General features: G+C 42.9%; 1 protein-coding gene across 2 annotated transcripts in view; it reads left to right on the top strand.

Moving 5' to 3' along the window:
• Positions 1-19,201, top strand: part of rspo2 (R-spondin 2) — a 74,754-nt gene that overhangs the window by 32,184 nt on the left and 23,369 nt on the right. For both annotated transcript variants that reach the window (XM_031278364.2, XM_031278365.2), the window contains exons 3-5: positions 2,721-2,909; positions 13,582-13,725; positions 14,720-14,908. In XM_031278364.2, the coding sequence (XP_031134224.1) occupies positions 2,721-2,909; positions 13,582-13,725; positions 14,720-14,908 (522 nt within the window). The remainder of the gene's footprint in view (positions 1-2,720; positions 2,910-13,581; positions 13,726-14,719; positions 14,909-19,201) is intronic.

The following is a 19,201-nucleotide window of genomic DNA, read 5'->3' as shown; positions in this document are numbered from 1 at the left end:
TTTAAATGTAAGTAGGCCTATTTGAATTTTATGTGTGATAATACATAAATACGAACATATAGCAAGATATAAATGCCTGCACATTATTTTAGCAATTCCTGCAAGGCATATGATTTAAAAACTATACCATAAAATAAAAATAAAAAACAGCTTTACATTTGACATACTGTACTTAGTTATAAGCCAGTTGTAAACTTGATAAACAGCTCCTGTGTCCACCAAGTAGAGCCAAGTGACTCTGAAGAAGCTGTACTGAATTGAGAGACAAACCGCATTGGCACAACTGAAATAGGAAATAATATCTTAGATATTGGATTGTCAGTTGAACATAAGACACATTTTTCCATCTGAGATTTGGAACAGCCAATTCTGTCTTTTTTCCTTCATGTCTTATCGAGCGAGTGCTGACTGGAGATGAACAATCACCAGTCTGTGTGATGGATGGGCTTGGAGCGCACTTCCCGGCGCTGCTGTGATCGATGGGGTGTCGCTGTAAACCTCATCCCTATAGACCATCAGAGACACATTCTGATTCGCACTTAATCTTACTTCCATCCACTCCGGCTTCAGGAGAATGAGTGTAGTTTGGCAGAGCCAACATATCTCTCTGAAGACCGTCTCCCAGCACACCAACTAAAGAAATGAAAGAAGATGAGTCTGACATTCGCTGACTGATTTTTACATGATTACAAACTGATGCTTGCACTGGGCCCACTTAGCGCTCACGTTCGTCTGGGTGAATCTGTTCGGGAGAAATCTAATATGCTGATGTATCCACAGCCAGGAACGCATGCATGCTCTGCTTTGTCTCTTAGGGTTTGTCCACTTTGCTGCACCGTGTTTTATTAAGCGTTGTGGTAGGTCGCTCAGTTTGAGCGACGCTGTTACGCGGCCCCTGCTTGTGATATTTAAGACTTGGCTTAGATCAACTGAAGTGTCTCTCGTTTGGAGAGGTTGGATTCGCCCAAGGACATTTTCCTGTAAATGGGATGCTAAGAAGTTTACATTGAAAGTCACTTATTGTGGAATGGACTGTCTTGTTACTGGCTCCTTTGTCTTCCGCAGGCAACTCGAGCCGTGGCCAGAGCCACTGAGGTTTTGGGGGCTTTCATCGGCTGTCTCAACAAAATCGTTCAAGAGGCCAGCTCTGACCAGAATTAATGCAATATTCACATTCATAACCAATCAGCATTCGAACAGCGAGAGGGGAGCCAGAGTTTGTATGAATGACAAATTGTTGAATTGGACATATTTACTATGAGTTAGAGAACATCCTGCTGATATATCTATTATGGTTGTTTTGGTTTCTTGTACTCGGCTTGTATTCTACTGGTCAGGCCTCCCACAGTTGAGTCTGTTGCCTCGAGTTCACCCTGTCTTTGTCATCAGGGGTAAAGTCCGGGTCATCCACACAAGAGGGATGATACAACGATCTAAAAGAACTCTGCTTTTCTGTTACTAGTGCAGAATAAACAGCCTCCTCAACCACAATGTTAGATCCATCTTCCAATGTGGCTGTAGCAAAAAACTAACCATAGCGCTTTAAACATTGCTACATTCTCTTCGGCCCTCTAAACATGATGAGCTGTAGGAGCTATGCTCACTGCAGCATAACCCTAACCGTAATTGGGTTTACGTCACCATCATGATCATGCACAATAATTGTCCTTCAGAGTAAGAAATGGGTTGCAATCTGAAGATCAATAAAGGATGGGTGCATTAAAACCTTCGGTTACACTTTTCTTGAAGATATCTACATAAGAGTGACATGACACTGTCATGAACGTGTCATAAACATTATAAACAAGTCATAAACGTTTATGACATAATGCTTCTTTTAGTGTCATTTTTAGGGTTAGGGTTCATGTGTCATGACTGTGTCATGTCACTCTTATGTCACTTTCTTATCCTTTTTGGCGATCACTGGTCACTTTCATGTTACGTCACGGTCGATGGTCATCTCACATGTTGCTTATTTGAAGGTATATTGAGCACAGTGGTGAGGTGTAAAATGCAAGCATTGCGCAATGCCCAATGTAGCAATGCCAAGAGGTTTGGTGTCTTTGCTCTCTCGATAGGAAAACAGTGAAAAGCATGCCAATGTATGTGCCTTAGCATAGTTTTGAAGCCAGATAGCTTGTAGGCTTTAATTCATTTGTAGGGCAAATTTTGTTGTTTTTAATGCTCAATGTATAGTACGTACTATGCTAAGTTAATGCTACGGGTCGTCCGACCACGTCTGAAGGCAAACGTGTTTAAAGCTGTTCTAAACAATCCCATTCGAAAGGGTAAAAATTCTGCCATCACAGAGATTGGTGAGATGTGATGATCATTCAAATTCAGATAACTGCACACACTTTGGACAATCCTTCCTCAAAGGCATTCGAGCACTCAAACGGCACTCATTTGTACGTATGAAATCTTTGTAAAGAATGAAATAGAGGGCGTGAAATACAAATTCTAATCTTGTTTTCTCACATGCGTACACCTGGCTACTCGCTGCATGAAGCTGGCATGCTTATTGGATTTTTCTTTTAGAAAGTTACAAAAATTGTTGGAGGAAGCCCCAAGTCAGCATCAAAAATGTGTGTATAGGGAGGTGGTTTCAGATCGACCATTTAATAAGCACTTTGGTCGAAGCATACTGACACCTTTACGTATTTACTTCCATCTTTTTATCACCTTTGTTGTCTGTTTACTCTTCTGTGTTTGTCCTGCAGCTAGCTATGGAGCGTACCCCATCTGTAAAGGCTGCTCGGTGTGCTCCAGGGACAACGGCTGTGTAAACTGCCAGCCCAAACTCTTCCTGTTTTTGCGGAGAGAGAGGATGAGGCAGTATGGGGAGTGTCTTCATGACTGTCCAGCCGGATACTACGGCATGCGCAGCCCTGAACTCAACATGTGCTCCAGTAAGTACTCTCAACTTTAAACCACCCAGTCTCCCTCGCACTCCACCCCTACCCCTCAATCTCCTACACCGCTGACTTTCCCCTCCTTTTCCGAACAACCCCACCACTCCATTTTCCCCTTTTTCCCACAACACATGATTTATTGTCAATTATCCAGAGGAGACACACATACCTCACAATTTGAACGGCTCATCTGTTCACACAGGTGGATGTAAGTAGTGAAGCCTCGTCTTAACAGTGTCTCCCTTGGGATTAAACAGTGAACTCCAGCTAGGATTAGCACTGTTTCTCATTTCTCTTGAACACTCCCTTTACACCTACAATACTAAACTTCCTACAGTCACAATGATGTTTGAAAGCATAAAACCCAGGTGCAAATGCAACCAAGATGCAGGCAATATTCGGCCAAACCTACTCCAGATACTTGTATTATTAAATTCAAATGTAAAAACCAGGCCTTTTGGCCATCATCTGAACTACAAAGATTAGATATTCGCATTAGAGCATGAAACTTCTTTTGTTGACTGCCTGCAAGGGCTTGTGGGTTGAGACTTTCACCAGACAGTGTCATTTCTTGGCAGCCAAAAGTAGTTTTTGACTCTGAACAGAAAGCCAGTCACAACTGACGTGTCCAGATTCTTCACCAACAACTGTGTGTTCATTGAAGTTTGATAAGAAAAAACCAAAGCATTATGAATGGCAGGAACTGTGATGAGCAACACAGGGGTCCCCCAGGGGACCCTTTCTGTTCACCACACAGAGTCAATGTTTGTTAAAGACAAAATATGTGTCAAACTATTTTGAAGTATTGTGGTGCTGCAGAGACGTTCCAGCCTACAAATCCTATCCTAAAGAAAAAAAATCATTGCAGAAATTACACTATAATAATTTAATTTATTAAATTTTCTTTTTAAAAGATTATTTTTTGGGGCTTTTCCCTTTATTAGATAGTGGATAGACAGAAAAGTGTGGAGAGACAGAGGGGATGACACGCAGCAAAGGGCCGCAGGTGGGATTCGAACCCGGGCCGCTGCAAAGGACTCAGCCTACATGGGGCGCACGCTCTACTGGGTGAGCTAGAGGCTGCCCTAAATTTTTTTATATTTTTCAATGAAAATGAGAACAATGATATTGTGAATCATACACAATCGCATATCAGTCAAAAATAATCGCAATTAGATATTTTCTTCATATTGTGCAGCCCTACCCCTGTATCCATCAAGGGGAGGATGTTGAGGTGGCTCACTCCTATATTACCTCAGAGTGCACCTGGATGACAGGCTGCACAGAGGCCCTCTACAAGAAGGGTCAGAGCCAGCTCTACTTCCTGCGGAGGCTCATAGTCTTAAACGTCTACAACGTCTGCAACACGATGCTGCAGATGTTCTACCAGTCTGTGGTGGCCAGCTCCATCTTCTATACTGCCATGTGCTAGGGACAGAGCGTAAGGGTGAGGGACTTAACAAGCTAGTCCAGTGATTGGAGGAGGAGTTGAGCTGGACTCTCTGGAGGCGGTGACGGAGAACAGGATACTGTCCACGTTGGTTATCATCCTGAACAACGTCTCCCAACCCCTCCACGACATAGCGGTTGAGAAGAGGAGTGTCTTCAGCCAAAGACTTAAACCCCCAAGGTGTTCCACCGAACGGCACAGGGGGGTCATCCCTGCCGGTGGCCATCAAACCTTTTAATTCATCCCCACAGAGAATGGACAACACTGGACTGGGAGGCTGCTGGTGTCCATCTGGACTCAATCAGTAACAGTAACTGTCTGTCTGTCTGTCTGTCTATCTATCTATCTACTTATCTATCTATCTATCTATCTATATCATGTGTAGCAAAGCATTAACCCTTAACATTAGTAGTGTATTCATTCATGATTTTGTTTCAGCGATAAAATCACATTAAAAATGTTGCTTATAGTCTCATAATAGTCTCATTGTTACACATATTACTCCTGTGGTCTGTAGTTAAAGTGATTTTTCACCATATGTTTTTGTGGAAAATACTGTTTTGGTTTTAATAACTTGAAACAGAACACCCCTTCGCTCTCACACACTCTAAATTATGGTTTATACTATTAAAAAAACTCCAACTCAAACAATAACAGCAAAAAATGGATGTGCTCTCATGATTCTCGTTAAAGAATAACTCTAAAATCCAATTAATGAAATGTCTCCCTCTCCTCCTCATGTAGTACCCCGTTCTCATAACCTTATTTTAACATGGAATATGCTCGGAGAGAGAGAGAGAGAGAGAGAGAGAGAGAGAGAGAGAGAGAGAGAGAGAGAGAGAGAGAGAGAGAGAGAGAGAGAGAGAGAGAGAGAGAGAGAAAGAGCCTTTATAGCTTTACACCGAGCCTAAGGTGTTGGCTGAGTGTTTCATATAAAAAACAGAGAGGAACTTGAACTCATTTGGTTCCCTGAGCCAAACTCCTGACAGACGCAAGCCCCAGAGGAGGGTGTCCGGACCCTTAGGCCCAATAATGCGAATATTTAGCAACCGCAGAAAGAAAGAAAAAAAAAACACTAGATTCTGCTTAACCAATCACTGCCGACCTAGATGCAAGTACATGACCGCTGGTCCATTTGAATATGAAAATAAAAGCATGTTAAAGCTGCACCAGCTAACTTTGGATGTCGGTAACTTATATGGTTTAGAAAATGAATTCAATTCAATTTTATTTATAGTGTCAAATCACAACAGGAGTTATCTCAGGACACTTTACAGATAAAGTAAGACTAGACCACACTATAATTTACAAAGACCCAACAATTTCAATTTCCCACGAGCAAGCATTTGGTGCGACAGTGGCGAGGACAAACTTCCCTTTTACAGGCAGAAACCTCGGACACACCCTGGCTCTATAGGGGGGTGGCCATCTGCCGCTGCCGCTTGGGACACAGAGACACTTTTGTAATTATAGCATTTGGCATGATGTGCCGTGGCACTTATAGTAACAATACAGGTAATATAACTAGAAATAATAGTTGTAGCAGTTCAGTACCCAGAAATCTGGCAATTTAATGTCAGAGCATGTTCATGTTCTGTTAAGTTGGACAAGCTATGATTCTACATCAGTACTGGGTAGTAATGCATTAATTAGTACCTTGTTACAATGATGACTTTTTTAATTAACAAGTAGCAGTGGAAGATGCATATAACATAACAGTTGCTGATTCCACAAATACTCTGTGATCTCAATATTTTGGGGGGTAGGCTTGTTCCTTAGCTTACCAGGAATTAGATGAAGGGTTTATATCCTCTCTGTGCATTCAGTTGACAGACCGTTCCGCTAATTAGCTAGCAGGTGTGAGGATGTAGTTAGCTGCTAACAAGAAAAATGTGCCTCCAGCTAGAAAACTTGTCTTATTTACGTGCTGTGTGCATCTTAGCTGGCTCGCTAACTTTAGTCCCAGGAAGCCTACATTCAGGTATGGCTTGGTTTGGTTCAGAGTTTTAGAGTGTGTGAACCCTGGTTTCACTGGGAGGTCGGGACTCACTCTATTTTCATGACTCAGAGAATTGGAAAAGAAAGACATCTTGTTCTGTGGTACAATCCCCATGCTGGGTGAATTTTGACTTTAACTGATCCTGATGTGCGGCGAGTTAATCTGAATCTCTCTCCGTACAAACTGCTCATAGAACAACATCTTGTATTGTCACGTTACATCAGATCTCAAAGTGAGACCTACTTTGATGTGATCGCTGCTTCAGTCATGGCACTCTAATCTAGTTTCCTATTTGAGCCTCATTCTCAGCTGCGCTCCGCATGTCATTTTCGCTAAACAGTTCACGTCCAACCTCCATAAGAGGATATTTTGGAAGCTAATTGTCGGGTCAGTGAATATTTTTTGTGAATTGAAACAGGCAACTGGTACGCAAGAGCTCAAAGGCACGGTGGACAAATGAGGGTGAGGGGTTCTCCCCCGATGTGGTCAGAGCCGCTGGGTGCTCCTGGTTTCCAAAGAGGCCTGAAACGTGGCATTACTTCTCTGTTATCGTGAGCTTTTTAAACACAGGCTCTGAAATCACTTAGGGAGCAGCTGCGTATTATTACCCCAGAGTTTGTCTATGCGATTTTATCTCATACAAGAATATTTTTTGTGGACTGCCCATGTAAAGGAAAACAAGAGCAAAGCAAGCAAGAGGCTTGTACACCCAGCCACTCGCTGGCTGAAACTTCACTTTTTCTGAAGGGACTCCTGAGGCTTGTGACAGAGAGAGCCATGGGTGGAGAGAAGGGATGAACTCACTCTTCTCTAGCAGTATTATGGAGTTTGATGCAAGGCAAGTCACACAGATAGTTTGACCGATAAGAAGCTTAAGGCAAGTGCACTATTATTATTGAAATGTACATATATAGGCCTAGATATATATAACCCTAACCCTAGTTTTTTAACTTCCCAAACAGCATTTAAACATTCTTATGAATTTCTTTTCAGCACCATGGGTGGGCTGTAGCTTATCTTAGCATGCACTAGGCCCCCTAAACTCTGGACAGGTCATCAGTTTATCACTGGGCTAAATCATTAGCTGTGTGATATCTTCAACATTAACATTTTTGCCAGTTGTTCGCCATGTGTTGAAGTAAGATGTCACAGTTCAGAGTGTAAGTAGGGGTGTCATGATTTTTAATGGAAAAGATAAGCTTTCGACTTTGACTATTGAAATCAAGAGCAGGATTGGTGAGTCCCCTAGTATTTATTTCTATCTGATTTTAAATCAACCTCCATTAGCTTATTTCTTTATAAGGTTAGTCCTCTAAAAGACCCACCAGTATGGGCCTCATCCTTTAGGGGATAAACTGTGGCCCTTGAATTGGGATATAGGTATAGATATCACAGTCTCACCTTAACTTAAAAAGTAATTTATTGTAGACTTTCTACTGCACTTGACCTGCATGCAGGTTCAATTACAACCTGCGGCCCTTTGCTGCATGTCATTTCCCCTTCTCTCCCCTTTCATGGCCAAAAAATAATCTTAAAAACTTGAACAGAAAATGATGGAATATTGTACTTTTTTTGTAATGAAGAGGTAAAAAGAAAATTAAACAATAGAATTATTTTCAGTTGTGCAATTTGCAAAGAAATCTGCATTCATGCTGGTTTTAGTTATAAACTTTTTTGAAGTATTTCTATCATTCGGGACTACTTTAGAAATGGTGCCTCACTTGAGAAATTTAAGGCTCACTGTTCTGGGGTTTTCCCTACACTGCAGAGAAAATAACTCCATAATTAGAGCCAACAACAATAGGAACTATACTTTCCGCAACATAACATAACTGGAAGCCCATTTACAGCTACACTTCAGCTGGACCTTCATAGAAGCCAGATTACTGAGATGTAGCCATTTGTTAGCAATGCCTTTTTTGTTGCATAATACCTTCCTGCATGTCCATATATTATGTTTTTGGGTCTCTGCTTTGTAAGAACTCCTTTCAGCAGCTAACAGACGTGTTGATATGAGCCATAAACCATATGCAGTAACTCCAGTGTTATCCACAGGGGTTCTTATCAGTCGCCCAGAAGAGGCCCCACACCAGTGTCTGTGGGTGTCAACCCACTGCTCTGCAGGGAAGATTTGTAGCAACGGGCACACAGTGTGCTGCTTTATGTACAGCCAAATCTGTGTGAATGTGGTGCAGTCATGCTCTCGCCTCAGTCACATTTCATAATACCTCGGTTTTAACATACATTCCCAAGCCAAAGCGTATTCTGTCATTTTGTATCACACGCAGGCTGAAAGAATTATGAGCTGAAAGGCAACTATCAGAGCTGTCTTTTAAAAGTAAGAAAGTGTTGAGAGGGTCAGCATTGGATCAAGGCTGTATTCAAAACATCCTCCCTCGGGGTGTATTATGGACCCCCCACTGCTACACACACATACAGTACACACTCTAGCCACCAACCCAGTTGCCTTATCCCACTGCAGCGGACTTTAAAAAATGCAGAAATCCCAGCTGTGTTCGCTGCCAACCAACAACCAGTCTGATCAAGGCGCGGGATTGCCAATATCTTGGTGGTTTAAATATCACAGCTCAGTCAGTGCCAGTCTAATGTGCCACTAGAGACTCCTCTGTCAGAGGTAATTTCTTAGGATTGCCAATTGTGATTTATTTTTTACTGCATTTCTTTGATTGAGGAAATCTGTTACTAAATCCCATTGTTGTATTTCCCGCTACTTTGTCACATTAAATTAGGGCTGGAAGTAGATATGCCTTTTCCAAGATCGTTTTAGTTTTAAAGTACATCATGGGAATTTGTTGGGTTGGAGGCGGATAAGAGCCATTGTGGGCCTCAGCCAAACTGGTACCAAGGCTGTATAAAGCAACTAACATGGATTTTGCAACCTTTATTTGGCAGCGCTGACAGCCTCTCCATGTCTCTCATTCAAGTTCTATCTTTCTCACTCTAATTCTGAGCTTGTGGGTATTTCAATTGCACAGTCTTACCAACAAAAAGACCAGTTGCTTTTGGCCTCTGAGCCTTACCATGAACCATGAATCATCACAGCTTTACTAACTGCTCTTTCACAATACAATGAATGGACCAAGCCCTGCCCCCAGGACATTACAGCCAGATGCAGAGTTGAATCGGGTTATTTCTCACAACTCTAATTGTGCGTACTGTAGTGTGAGTGGAAGGGCTGTCTGTGCTTGACCAATGTCTGAAGCTTGAGGTGTCTGTGTGTATGCTGGAGCTGGCTGAGCAGATACAGGAGCAGATCCTGGTATATCACAGACTGTGTTCCCTGGAGTGAAGAAGCTAGGAGGGCCGCTGACACATCTGTCATCGCAGTTCTCGCTCTGGGAGATGCTGATTGACAGGAACACCAACTCTGCTTCACCTAGCTTTACGCTGGCGCACGGAGGAGCACCCAGGTGGAAAAAACTGTGCTGAAAGAGTTGGGAAGAACATGGCAGCTCTCGCCTTTGCCATGAACTCCTGCCATTCCGCAGCTCCACACGACATGGCTGGGTGGCAGCGAGCAAGCCAAAGCTTCCATGTCAGCCAAACCCAGGGCCTAGAGAGTAGGTCAGAGCTGTTCGACTCAGCTTGGAGGCAAAGGATGGAAAAATAGGGCTTGTTTTCCCCCTCACACTGCCAGGCCTTTTACGACATGGACACTCCTGCTGTGCAACATTGCTTCTGGTTAGCTTTCTGGGGGAGGCTGAGACTCTCAGTAGACTGATGAGGGGTCTCACAGCCCACCTTCAGCTCAGATAATGTAAAAGACCCCGTCTGGAACAAGAGAGATCCATCCATCTTCACTTAATGATTAGGCACCCTTTCTTTACACGGTGAACATTTGTTTAAATAAATGGAGAGATTACACATGGTGCTGTCTGGCTGCGGAGGAACAGCAGTTGACTGAAGCTGACTTGAGGCTTTGAGAGTCCGTGATACAATCGGTGGGTTCCCTATCCAGACCACAGCTGAGGTACCAACTTCTGCCAAGAACGCGCCATTAGATCACGAGTGACGTTTAGTGACTCATCTCTCAACTTCAAATGCACTTGACATGCAAACCACACACAATTCAAGTGTAAAGTCAAACAAACAACAAAAACAGTGAGCGAGTTAATAGTACGTGTCCACTGTCAAGCGTCATTTCCACACTTTCCATTCATTTCTGTGTGCAATGCATTCTGGTAGCGTCGCGGGGACATTAGGGAGGTGGGGCGTTGAGTCGCCCGCTCCTCATTTGCATAAAGTTGAATCCAGGCTACTTTATGCAAATGAGGAGCAGGCAGCTCAGCTTCAAAACTCATGAAAATCTTTTAAACTGACCGTTGTCGATCTGAAATGAAGACGGATTCAGCAACTGCATAGCCTATTTCTTGCATAAAATATTTTCAGGAGCACATTTTTCTGAAACTTTTCCAAACGAGCCGCCATTATGGTCCGTTTTTAAATTCGGAGGCAGACAGCCCCACGTGAAGCGTTCGTCCAATTAGGTGCAGCCATCGGGGTTGTAGGAGGGTTTAGCCCACTAGCGTGCAATGCTGGGAAGCAGCGCTATCCCTTCCGTGAAAATAAACACAAAAAAACACATATTTGGACAACGTACCATAACGGTGGTACTGGTCTTCAAATCATGCACCCTCCCACTTTACCTGCAGCTTTTGAAATTCCCCTCAGAGCTGAAATCTAAGGCTTTTCCTCTTGTGTTCATAATATAGCTCACAGCCAGAACCAGGACGGGAGATAATGATGATAATACGTTTAAGTTCCAGGAACAGCGGGCCTTCAATGGGATCTGATGACCTCATTATTTCTCATTAGTCTCCCTGAGGCACCTAGATGAAGATTTTAAAGGTGGTCCAGAGGTTAATCCTCCAGGGAGAATAAACCCGCTCCCCTGTATCAGTTTCTGGAGCTACTGGACAAGCTGCCTAACTACCGACTTGGCCATTGATCAGTATGGGAGTTTCTCCAGTGTCACAGATAGCCCACGCTTTCTCAGATAACCTTTTTGCCAGATAACTGGACAGAGGGATGAATGTTTGTCATAGTGATCCCTTCCTACCCACCTCGCTCTCTGATGACCTCTGACCCTCCAGCTTTGCCTCCCTGCATTCTAATTCCCATGGAGCTGGAGCCGGATTGATGTGTCATCCACCTCATCCATCTCACAGGGTGACAACAAAAACAAAAACAACATTTGCGGGCATTTGCACACTTGCCTTACATCTGAAACTGACAGTGATGTTCAAATCAAAAACCTTGTCAAGTGCTACTGTTGCTGCAAGGATACAGTTTTTCAGACATCTGCGTTGCTCCTAGTTACTGTCAATAACTGAGGATTGCACAATAACCCTAGTGCTTGAAAGTACTGCCAGATGTTCTTGTTCCCCCTCTTACTCTTTTATTTTTTGTTTGGGAGCTAAACGTCTCTCAGGTGATGACAGGCCTAGGAAGTGTGAAGGGTAAAAGACAGCTTTGTGCTTTCCAAATAGCTTGGTGATTAATTGGCCTGCTCTTTGTATTGGGTTTGTGTTGTATCACCCAAAACAAAGTGGATAAGAGCTAAAAAAAACCAAAAAAAAAAACAAAAAAAAACCAATACGCCAATATACCGCCCTTAGACTCACACACGCAACACCAAAATCTCCACAGCACTCCAGAGAGGTTCAAGACATATGTCAAGATATAAGATTAAATTGAGCAAAATAAAATACCTAGATGAGATAAATAATAGATGATTAAATTAATAACATGATGTGAGAACACAGGAAATAACTAAAGAGATAAGTAATTTATGATCAGTGTATCTACGGTTTTCAGAATGTGGAGTACAGCTTCACTGCAGAGTGGGTCTATCTCCAGCCATATCTGATTGGTATGTGTGTGTTTCTGTGTGTTTCTGTTTTTGTGTGTGTGTGTGTGTGTGTGTGTGTGTGTGTGTGTGTCCATGGTTTGTTTAGACTGGTCGGGAAAGCGTGAGACCAGAGTGAGTGGGCAGAGGCCATACTTTAGGGTTCAAAGTGAAGCGGGGAGGGACCCCCTCGTTTCGGAGGAATGTCGAGGAGGAGGCCTGATGGTTAGCTGGAGATGGTGTAATTAAGGGGTGTGATTGTGAGAACCTTCCCTTCCCCGGGCCCTGCAAGGGTCACAGATAAAAGAGCAGCCCTCAGCCTCCGTCCCTCTCACATGTGGAAAATCACAGTAACGCAGGTTTTACGCACCGAAGACAGTGCGAGACAAAATCAGAGGGGCGCATGACACCCTACCTGGGAAGCCCACCTGCAAGCGGTGGGTGATGGTGGCTGCAGGTTATAGATTGTGGTTCACCGGTATTGGAAGCCTATTGGGCAATAGGGCCACATAGAGCTTTTGAGGAACGTCATAAATTAGCCAGCTCTGGGAGGCCCCTTCTAATCATGTGGGCCTGTGCGTCGCCGTGTTGGTGTGGTTGTTGTAATTTGTGCTATTTGTAGAGTAAGAGCTTGATGACACATCGCCGTGCCTTTCTTTGCAAGCGCGGTGCTGTGTGTCATGCGCAGCGGCAGGGTGTGGCGTGGGAGGATAAGTGCGCTGTTGTGTTTGCTGACTGAATGCATCAGCATTTGTTTGGCAATTAAGGTGGCGCGAAATGTCGTTGTCCACCACGCCTCCCCACTCCTAACCAACTTTTCCCCCTTTTTTTATCGTAGCCAGAACTTAAAGGATCCACACAGCAGGCAGTCATTGTGATCGTGAGCCATCATAATGAAAACCAGTCTTCCCAATATTCATCAGTTATAGACACATGACACAGATTGGAGCAATGTGTGGAGTGATAGGATAGCATATTAGGACACTATTTAGAGCCCTAATGGGATGTATTCTTCTGTTGCATCACACCATTAGTTGAAAGCATGTGAGCTTGGGTGTTTGTACTTGGACTTTTGGATGTCGGTGCAATTTGTTGAAAGAGGTCAGCGTGACAAGAACAGGAAGATGAAAAATAAAATATCTGTCAGGCGAAACACGCTCGCTGAAATACACTTGAGACCTGGAGAGAAATGATTCACAGGGCATCGGCGGCCTTTCTTTTTTTTTGCGGGAGAGACAGTATAATCCTTTGAAGAACCCCCTTCCCCAAACCCCTTAGCTTTCTATCAACTCCAGATGAGAGAGTTGTTCAGACTCTGATGATTCTCTTCTTCCTCTCCTTCTTCCTCCAGGGTGCAGGATAGAGAACTGTGAGTCCTGCTTCAGCAAAGACTTCTGCACCAAATGCAAGTCTGGCTTTTACCTACACAAAGGGCGCTGCTTTGATAAGTGCCCCGAGGGCTTTGCCCCGCTGGAGGAAACCATGGAGTGCGGAGGTACGTGAAACAACACAAATATGTCCAAAAAATGAAATCAAGATCAAGAGGGTAAACAACATTGTCTTTTACACCTTTCTTTACCTGTAAACAGTATTTATAACTTTTCAGTTGGCTTGCTAATTGTGGACTGAAAAACAAGCAGTTTCTGGTTTCTTTATTTATTTAATTTTTTTTTTTTTTTCGGACAAAAAAATAATAAAATATAAAAATACACTAAGTGTGTTGAAAAAGTGTTAACAATATATCCGAAATTTGCAAAAAGGAGCGGGACGAAGCAGAAGCTTGTTATTTTTCCCACCCTTTATTCAACTGTCATTCCTGTACACATTATGTATTACATATGTCATTATATATTCATTGCAAGATAACAAACATACAGTAATTTTATACACCACAACCCATCCCTCTATAATCACCTGTCCCAGTACAGTCAGTACAATAACCCACACCCACAATCACCACTCTTCATCCTCATATCCTTTTAATAAAGTGTTTTTATACAACTTTTTAATGTTTGTGCAATGTTTTAGCACCTGCTTCAAACCATTCCACAAACTCACCCCACAGATAGCGGAGTTTTTAAAGTTAAGTTCTTCTCTCAGATTATACCCACCCTGCATTTCCATAAACATTTGTTTGTAAATTTCCCAGAAGTAGATTATTTCCTGCTTTGAACATGATTCGTGCCATCTTGAATTGGACCTGCTCAATGAACCAGTGTATGTGACTTTAAGAGTAATGGATTTATCTGTTCCAGATAACCAACGTTATTGACGATTCTGATTGCTCTCTTTTGTAATGTGCATAACGACTGTAGGTCGGTTTGGTAGGTGTTTCCCAGTTGAACTGGGGCCACACACAAAGAGGTTATAGCATCCCAGTAAAGCTCCTTTACCCTGTATTATAGCTTGACCCGGGGTCTTTGAGTTGCCTCTAAATTGCACTCTGCTGTGGTTTCACTGCACATCCCTGTTTCTGTGTGTTTCTACAGAGGGCTGTGAGGTGGGCCAGTGGAGCGAATGGGGAGCCTGCACCAGGAGAAACAAAACCTGTGGCTATAAGTGGGGTCTGGAGACCCGGACGCGGCACATTGTAAAGAAACCACCCAAGGACACAATACCCTGTCCCACCATCGCTGAGTCCAGGATGTGCAAAATGGCCATGAGGCACTGCAGGAGAGGTAAGGATGTCATACAGCCATATGTTAATGTGTGTGAGAGAGATATTCTGTCAGCCGGTCCAAACTCCATCCATGTTCACTTTAAAGTTTACACTACTCTGGTGAATATTAAAGAAAACAGCCCACTTATTCCATTGGAGAACTGTTTCAACCCATCTCAGAGTTCCACCTGTTTCATGTAACCTTTGTACCTTCCACTCAGCCTTGTTTTTTTTACCGTCGTTTTTTGAGGTGCACAGTGGCGTTCCTATGCATGAAATATCAGTATTTTTCCATGGCGGCCTTGTTCGAGCCAGCTCTTTTTCTGAGGTATATTTTTCCCCCCGTCTCTTCCATCTCCTTTCCTCTCCTCAGTGGAATTCTTCAAAGTACGGACTGCAGGTTTCCTCAATGGCCGTCTCTGTTTCCTCTCGTCAGCCTGAGAGATATTTGCGGTGCACACAGCATGTATGTCAGGCCATTAAATGAGAAGTCAATTCTGGAATTTCTCTCTGTGTGAATACAGCTAAGGGAAATATTTTTTTTTTAAAAAGTAAACCATTTCTCTCAGACGGTCCAAACACACCATTTGGGGTTGATGGCCTCAGTTAGCAGTGCTTTTAAAATAAATGTCTTTTCCCTTAATGCACTTTTAGGTCTCTCATAAACTTTGGATTAGCATAGGCCAAGTGTAAATATTTAATTCACCAAATAAGGAAGCAATTACAGTGGCAGATATCATTCAGGCTGTCAAAAAAAGAAAAACATTGTTTAACAGAAAGAGGAAAATATTCTAACCTCGCAGAGTTTTCTCCATTTTTGGCCTGGAGTGTTGGATGGGAGGATCATTTAGTGAAGTGGTGAAAGAGTAAATAAACCTGAAATAAACCCTGATAGTTTCTCATATTTCAGCACTATCAAGGCAGTTGCTGCTCTCTGGGTAGGAAACTGTGATTCCATGGCACATTTAGTTCCTAAAGCCCGGTCCTGTTTGTCAGGGAATTTCTCCCCAACCCCTAACGCCTCTTCATGACTTCACCATGCCTGTTTGACCTTTTCCAAGAAACTTTATGACCTTTTTTAATTAAAATTTAGCATTGTTGCGCATGGTTACTGCCGTTAATTATCCCAAGCATGAAGTCACTGATGGGAAGTTGTTGTGAAGTCTAAATTGAGTGCATAGCAGGGCCATTCTTCTTCAGTCCTTTATAAACTGACAGCAGACTCCCCATGTCCATCTTACTTGAAGCTGCTGTTCATTGCAAACCACTCAGTACAGTTCCTTATCCAATGGCTGAGTTACGTCTCTTTGGAAGATCAGTGGCCTCAGCTGTTTGGTTAAAAGCTGTGTGTAAATGTGTCACCCTGTGTGCATCTTAGGACTCTCCGGGCTCGTGAAGAGCTGTGGAGGCCAGTTTAATAAAGGTAAATTTCAGACTTAGGCATGTGTTGTTAATTCCCCGCCGCTCGACCGCTAGTGAAAAATCCCCACTTGGCAAAAGCCAGTGAAATGCAACACTCTTCAGTTCAAATAAACACAATGTAAAAATGTAAGCTGCCGAAAGTCGAACGGGAAGAGATCCAGTGCCGTCACATGGGAGCTCAACCGACTGACATTGTAAAATAATCACTTCCCGTGAGTGATAATAAAGCATAGTCCAATGGGAGGACAGGCCACCCTCTGAAATGCAGGTGATCAGGAAGTGAAGGTTCAAGAAAGGGCTGCAATATGGCTTAGTTCATAATGAAATATGTTGCTATGTGACCTTTTAAATAATACAAATTTCACAGACTTTGCAAGCCATACTGTAGGTCCCTAGTACTATTTAAAATAACAGGATTTGCAATGCAGTGTGGTACATTGAATCTTTTCAATGTAGAAAACTGTAACCCCAACGTATGTGTTTTATATTCAGAAGGAAATATAAATATAAGAAGTGCTTATAATGATCACTTGGAACTTAAGACAGTCTAACAATGAACACTTTTATCAGCTCTTCTCGCTGGACACCAGACACCAATGTTTAGGATAAGCACAGGATTATATAACTGCAGACCGTAAAGATTCTGCGGATTAAATGGAGACAGGAAATAAGAGGACGCAGCATGTAGGTATACACACTATTTATGGCAATGCTTATCTCATCACCCGGGCTTGCATTTCTACATATCCACGTATTTAAATTACACTGGACGTCACTGACCGATCCCTGTCTTTCAGCTTAACCGAGACGCACAAGGACAATGCAAAGGATCTTCTTCTTTTCCCTCTTTGTTGGCAAAGATCTCATCCCTCTGTAAAACATACACAAGCAGAGAACGTAAACCCCAGATAATGTCAAGAGGCACAGCAAACATGACGAGTTGTGTAAACCGTGTCTGATGTGTTCCGTACCAGTTGCTGATCAGTGTAAACAATATATCATTCGCACTGCTGGGATTCATTTGCTGAGCTCAGCTGGTGTTTGCCAGAACACCATTTTCCTGATAACACACTCTGTCCCCAAAATTGTAGGGAAAGATTGTGTGGAGCACATGGACAGACAAAATATGTGGTGGTCCAATGTCACAAGCGCTATTTCCATGCAACTGTCATGCGAATTTTCAGCAAACGTTTGAATTTTGGCAAAAAATAAAACGAGAATTTGGTACGTTTCCACCAGCCGCGTTGAACGGAGCATCATATTTTTTTGTGTGCTTTTGGCAGTGAGATTAAACAACTGCAGCATTATTTATTTGGAAAAAAGTATTCCAATTGCTATTAATCACATTACTTTTGAAAACATCAAGTCATTACAACATCGTCAGTGCATTGTTGATGAAAATAGTTGTCAAATTCTACCAGCTGTTTAAAATTGGTGCATAGCTTTTATATAATACTTCAGTGGAAAATGTGCTCGACAATCTCTGTAAGGCAGTGTTTCTCAAACTTTTTACATCACGTACCACTTCAGAAAATATTAGGCTCTCTAAGTACCACCGTTATGGCCCACGTTAAGATAGAGTAGCGTAGGCCTACCCTATTCAGCTACAGATAGTCTCGCATTGCCAGACCTTCCTCTACAGCGCTGCGGAGGAGGGTCTGGCTAGTCCACACAGCATTCTGGGATGGGAGAAAAACATGCTCTGGTTTTTGGGCATTTCTTTAAACCAATCACAACCGTCTTGGGAGCCACGGTGCCGCTGCAAAATAGCCTCGGGAAGGAACTTGTTTTGGTGGAACGTGTGTACGTTCAAAAGTAGTTTTGGTCATGCAACAGAAAACTCAGATTGGACAGATAGTCTAGCTAGCTGTCTGGATTTACCCTGCAGAGATCTGAGGAGCAGTTAACCATAGTCCTCATAAATCAACCGGAGTTTAGAATGCAGTGAAACACAAAGAAAGCGGAAGGTAACGGACATCCGGCCGAAAAGAGTGACATACTGCGGAATTTCCGGTGGCACCGGAGCAATCCCTGAAGTGGAACGTCGTGGATTTAGACTAAGCTATGGACAGTTCACGCAGGTGGCAGGTTTATTCCTACAACCGTATTTATTGTTACTTCCTCCGTCCCGCTCCAAATTTGAGGTGACTCGGGTCATATCTCCTCACTGTTTTGCTGCTAGCAGGCGCTGTGGAGACTTCACCGTCGCTGCTTAAGTAGCGACTAGCACTTGTGCTCGTCCACTTTAGTTTCAACAGAGCTGTTCAAAATATTGTCCTCCTCATCCACACTTTTCTTCCTGTTTGGAGCCACGATTGCAGTATTATAACCACTCATTTTACCTCTGCTTACTCTCTTGCCATCACAGCGTAACTAGTTATGGATTTATGCGCACTCCGTCCATGAACGTAACTATGTAGCAAGCTGATATTGAAAACAAAAATATTACACTTAAACAAACACTTATTTTAAATTACTTGTAACTGATCATATTGTATTATTGTATCATAAGTATTATTATTGGAAATGTTGTAGTATTTCTATAGTATTGTTTTGACATTAATTAATTTCATTAAAAAAAAGTTATATTAGAGATTCCACCCGCGTACCACCAGTGGTACTTGTACCACAGTTTGAGAACCAGTGCTATAGGGAATAAGGAAGTCTTGTCTAATGGCTGACATGTGAGCCAGGCGTTTGCATAGCACCCTTGAGACGGTAAAACACTCTTCTATCCGTTGTATCCCTGGAGTGGTGCTCTGAACAGACTATAAACAATAAAGAGACTCTATTAATAGCTGCTCCGGCGCTATCACCATTGACAGACTGGTTTCCCCTCTCTCTGCCTTGTGAGCTGATGGGAGGAGAAGAGAGGGAAGGTGAGCAGAGT

Source organism: Sander lucioperca, chromosome 10 (genome assembly GCF_008315115.2).
Source record: "Sander lucioperca isolate FBNREF2018 chromosome 10, SLUC_FBN_1.2, whole genome shotgun sequence".
Taxonomy (NCBI): Eukaryota; Metazoa; Chordata; class Actinopteri; order Perciformes; family Percidae; genus Sander; species Sander lucioperca.
Note: the sequence above shows the minus strand (reverse complement) of the source record. Positions and strands in the feature narration are given on the sequence as shown.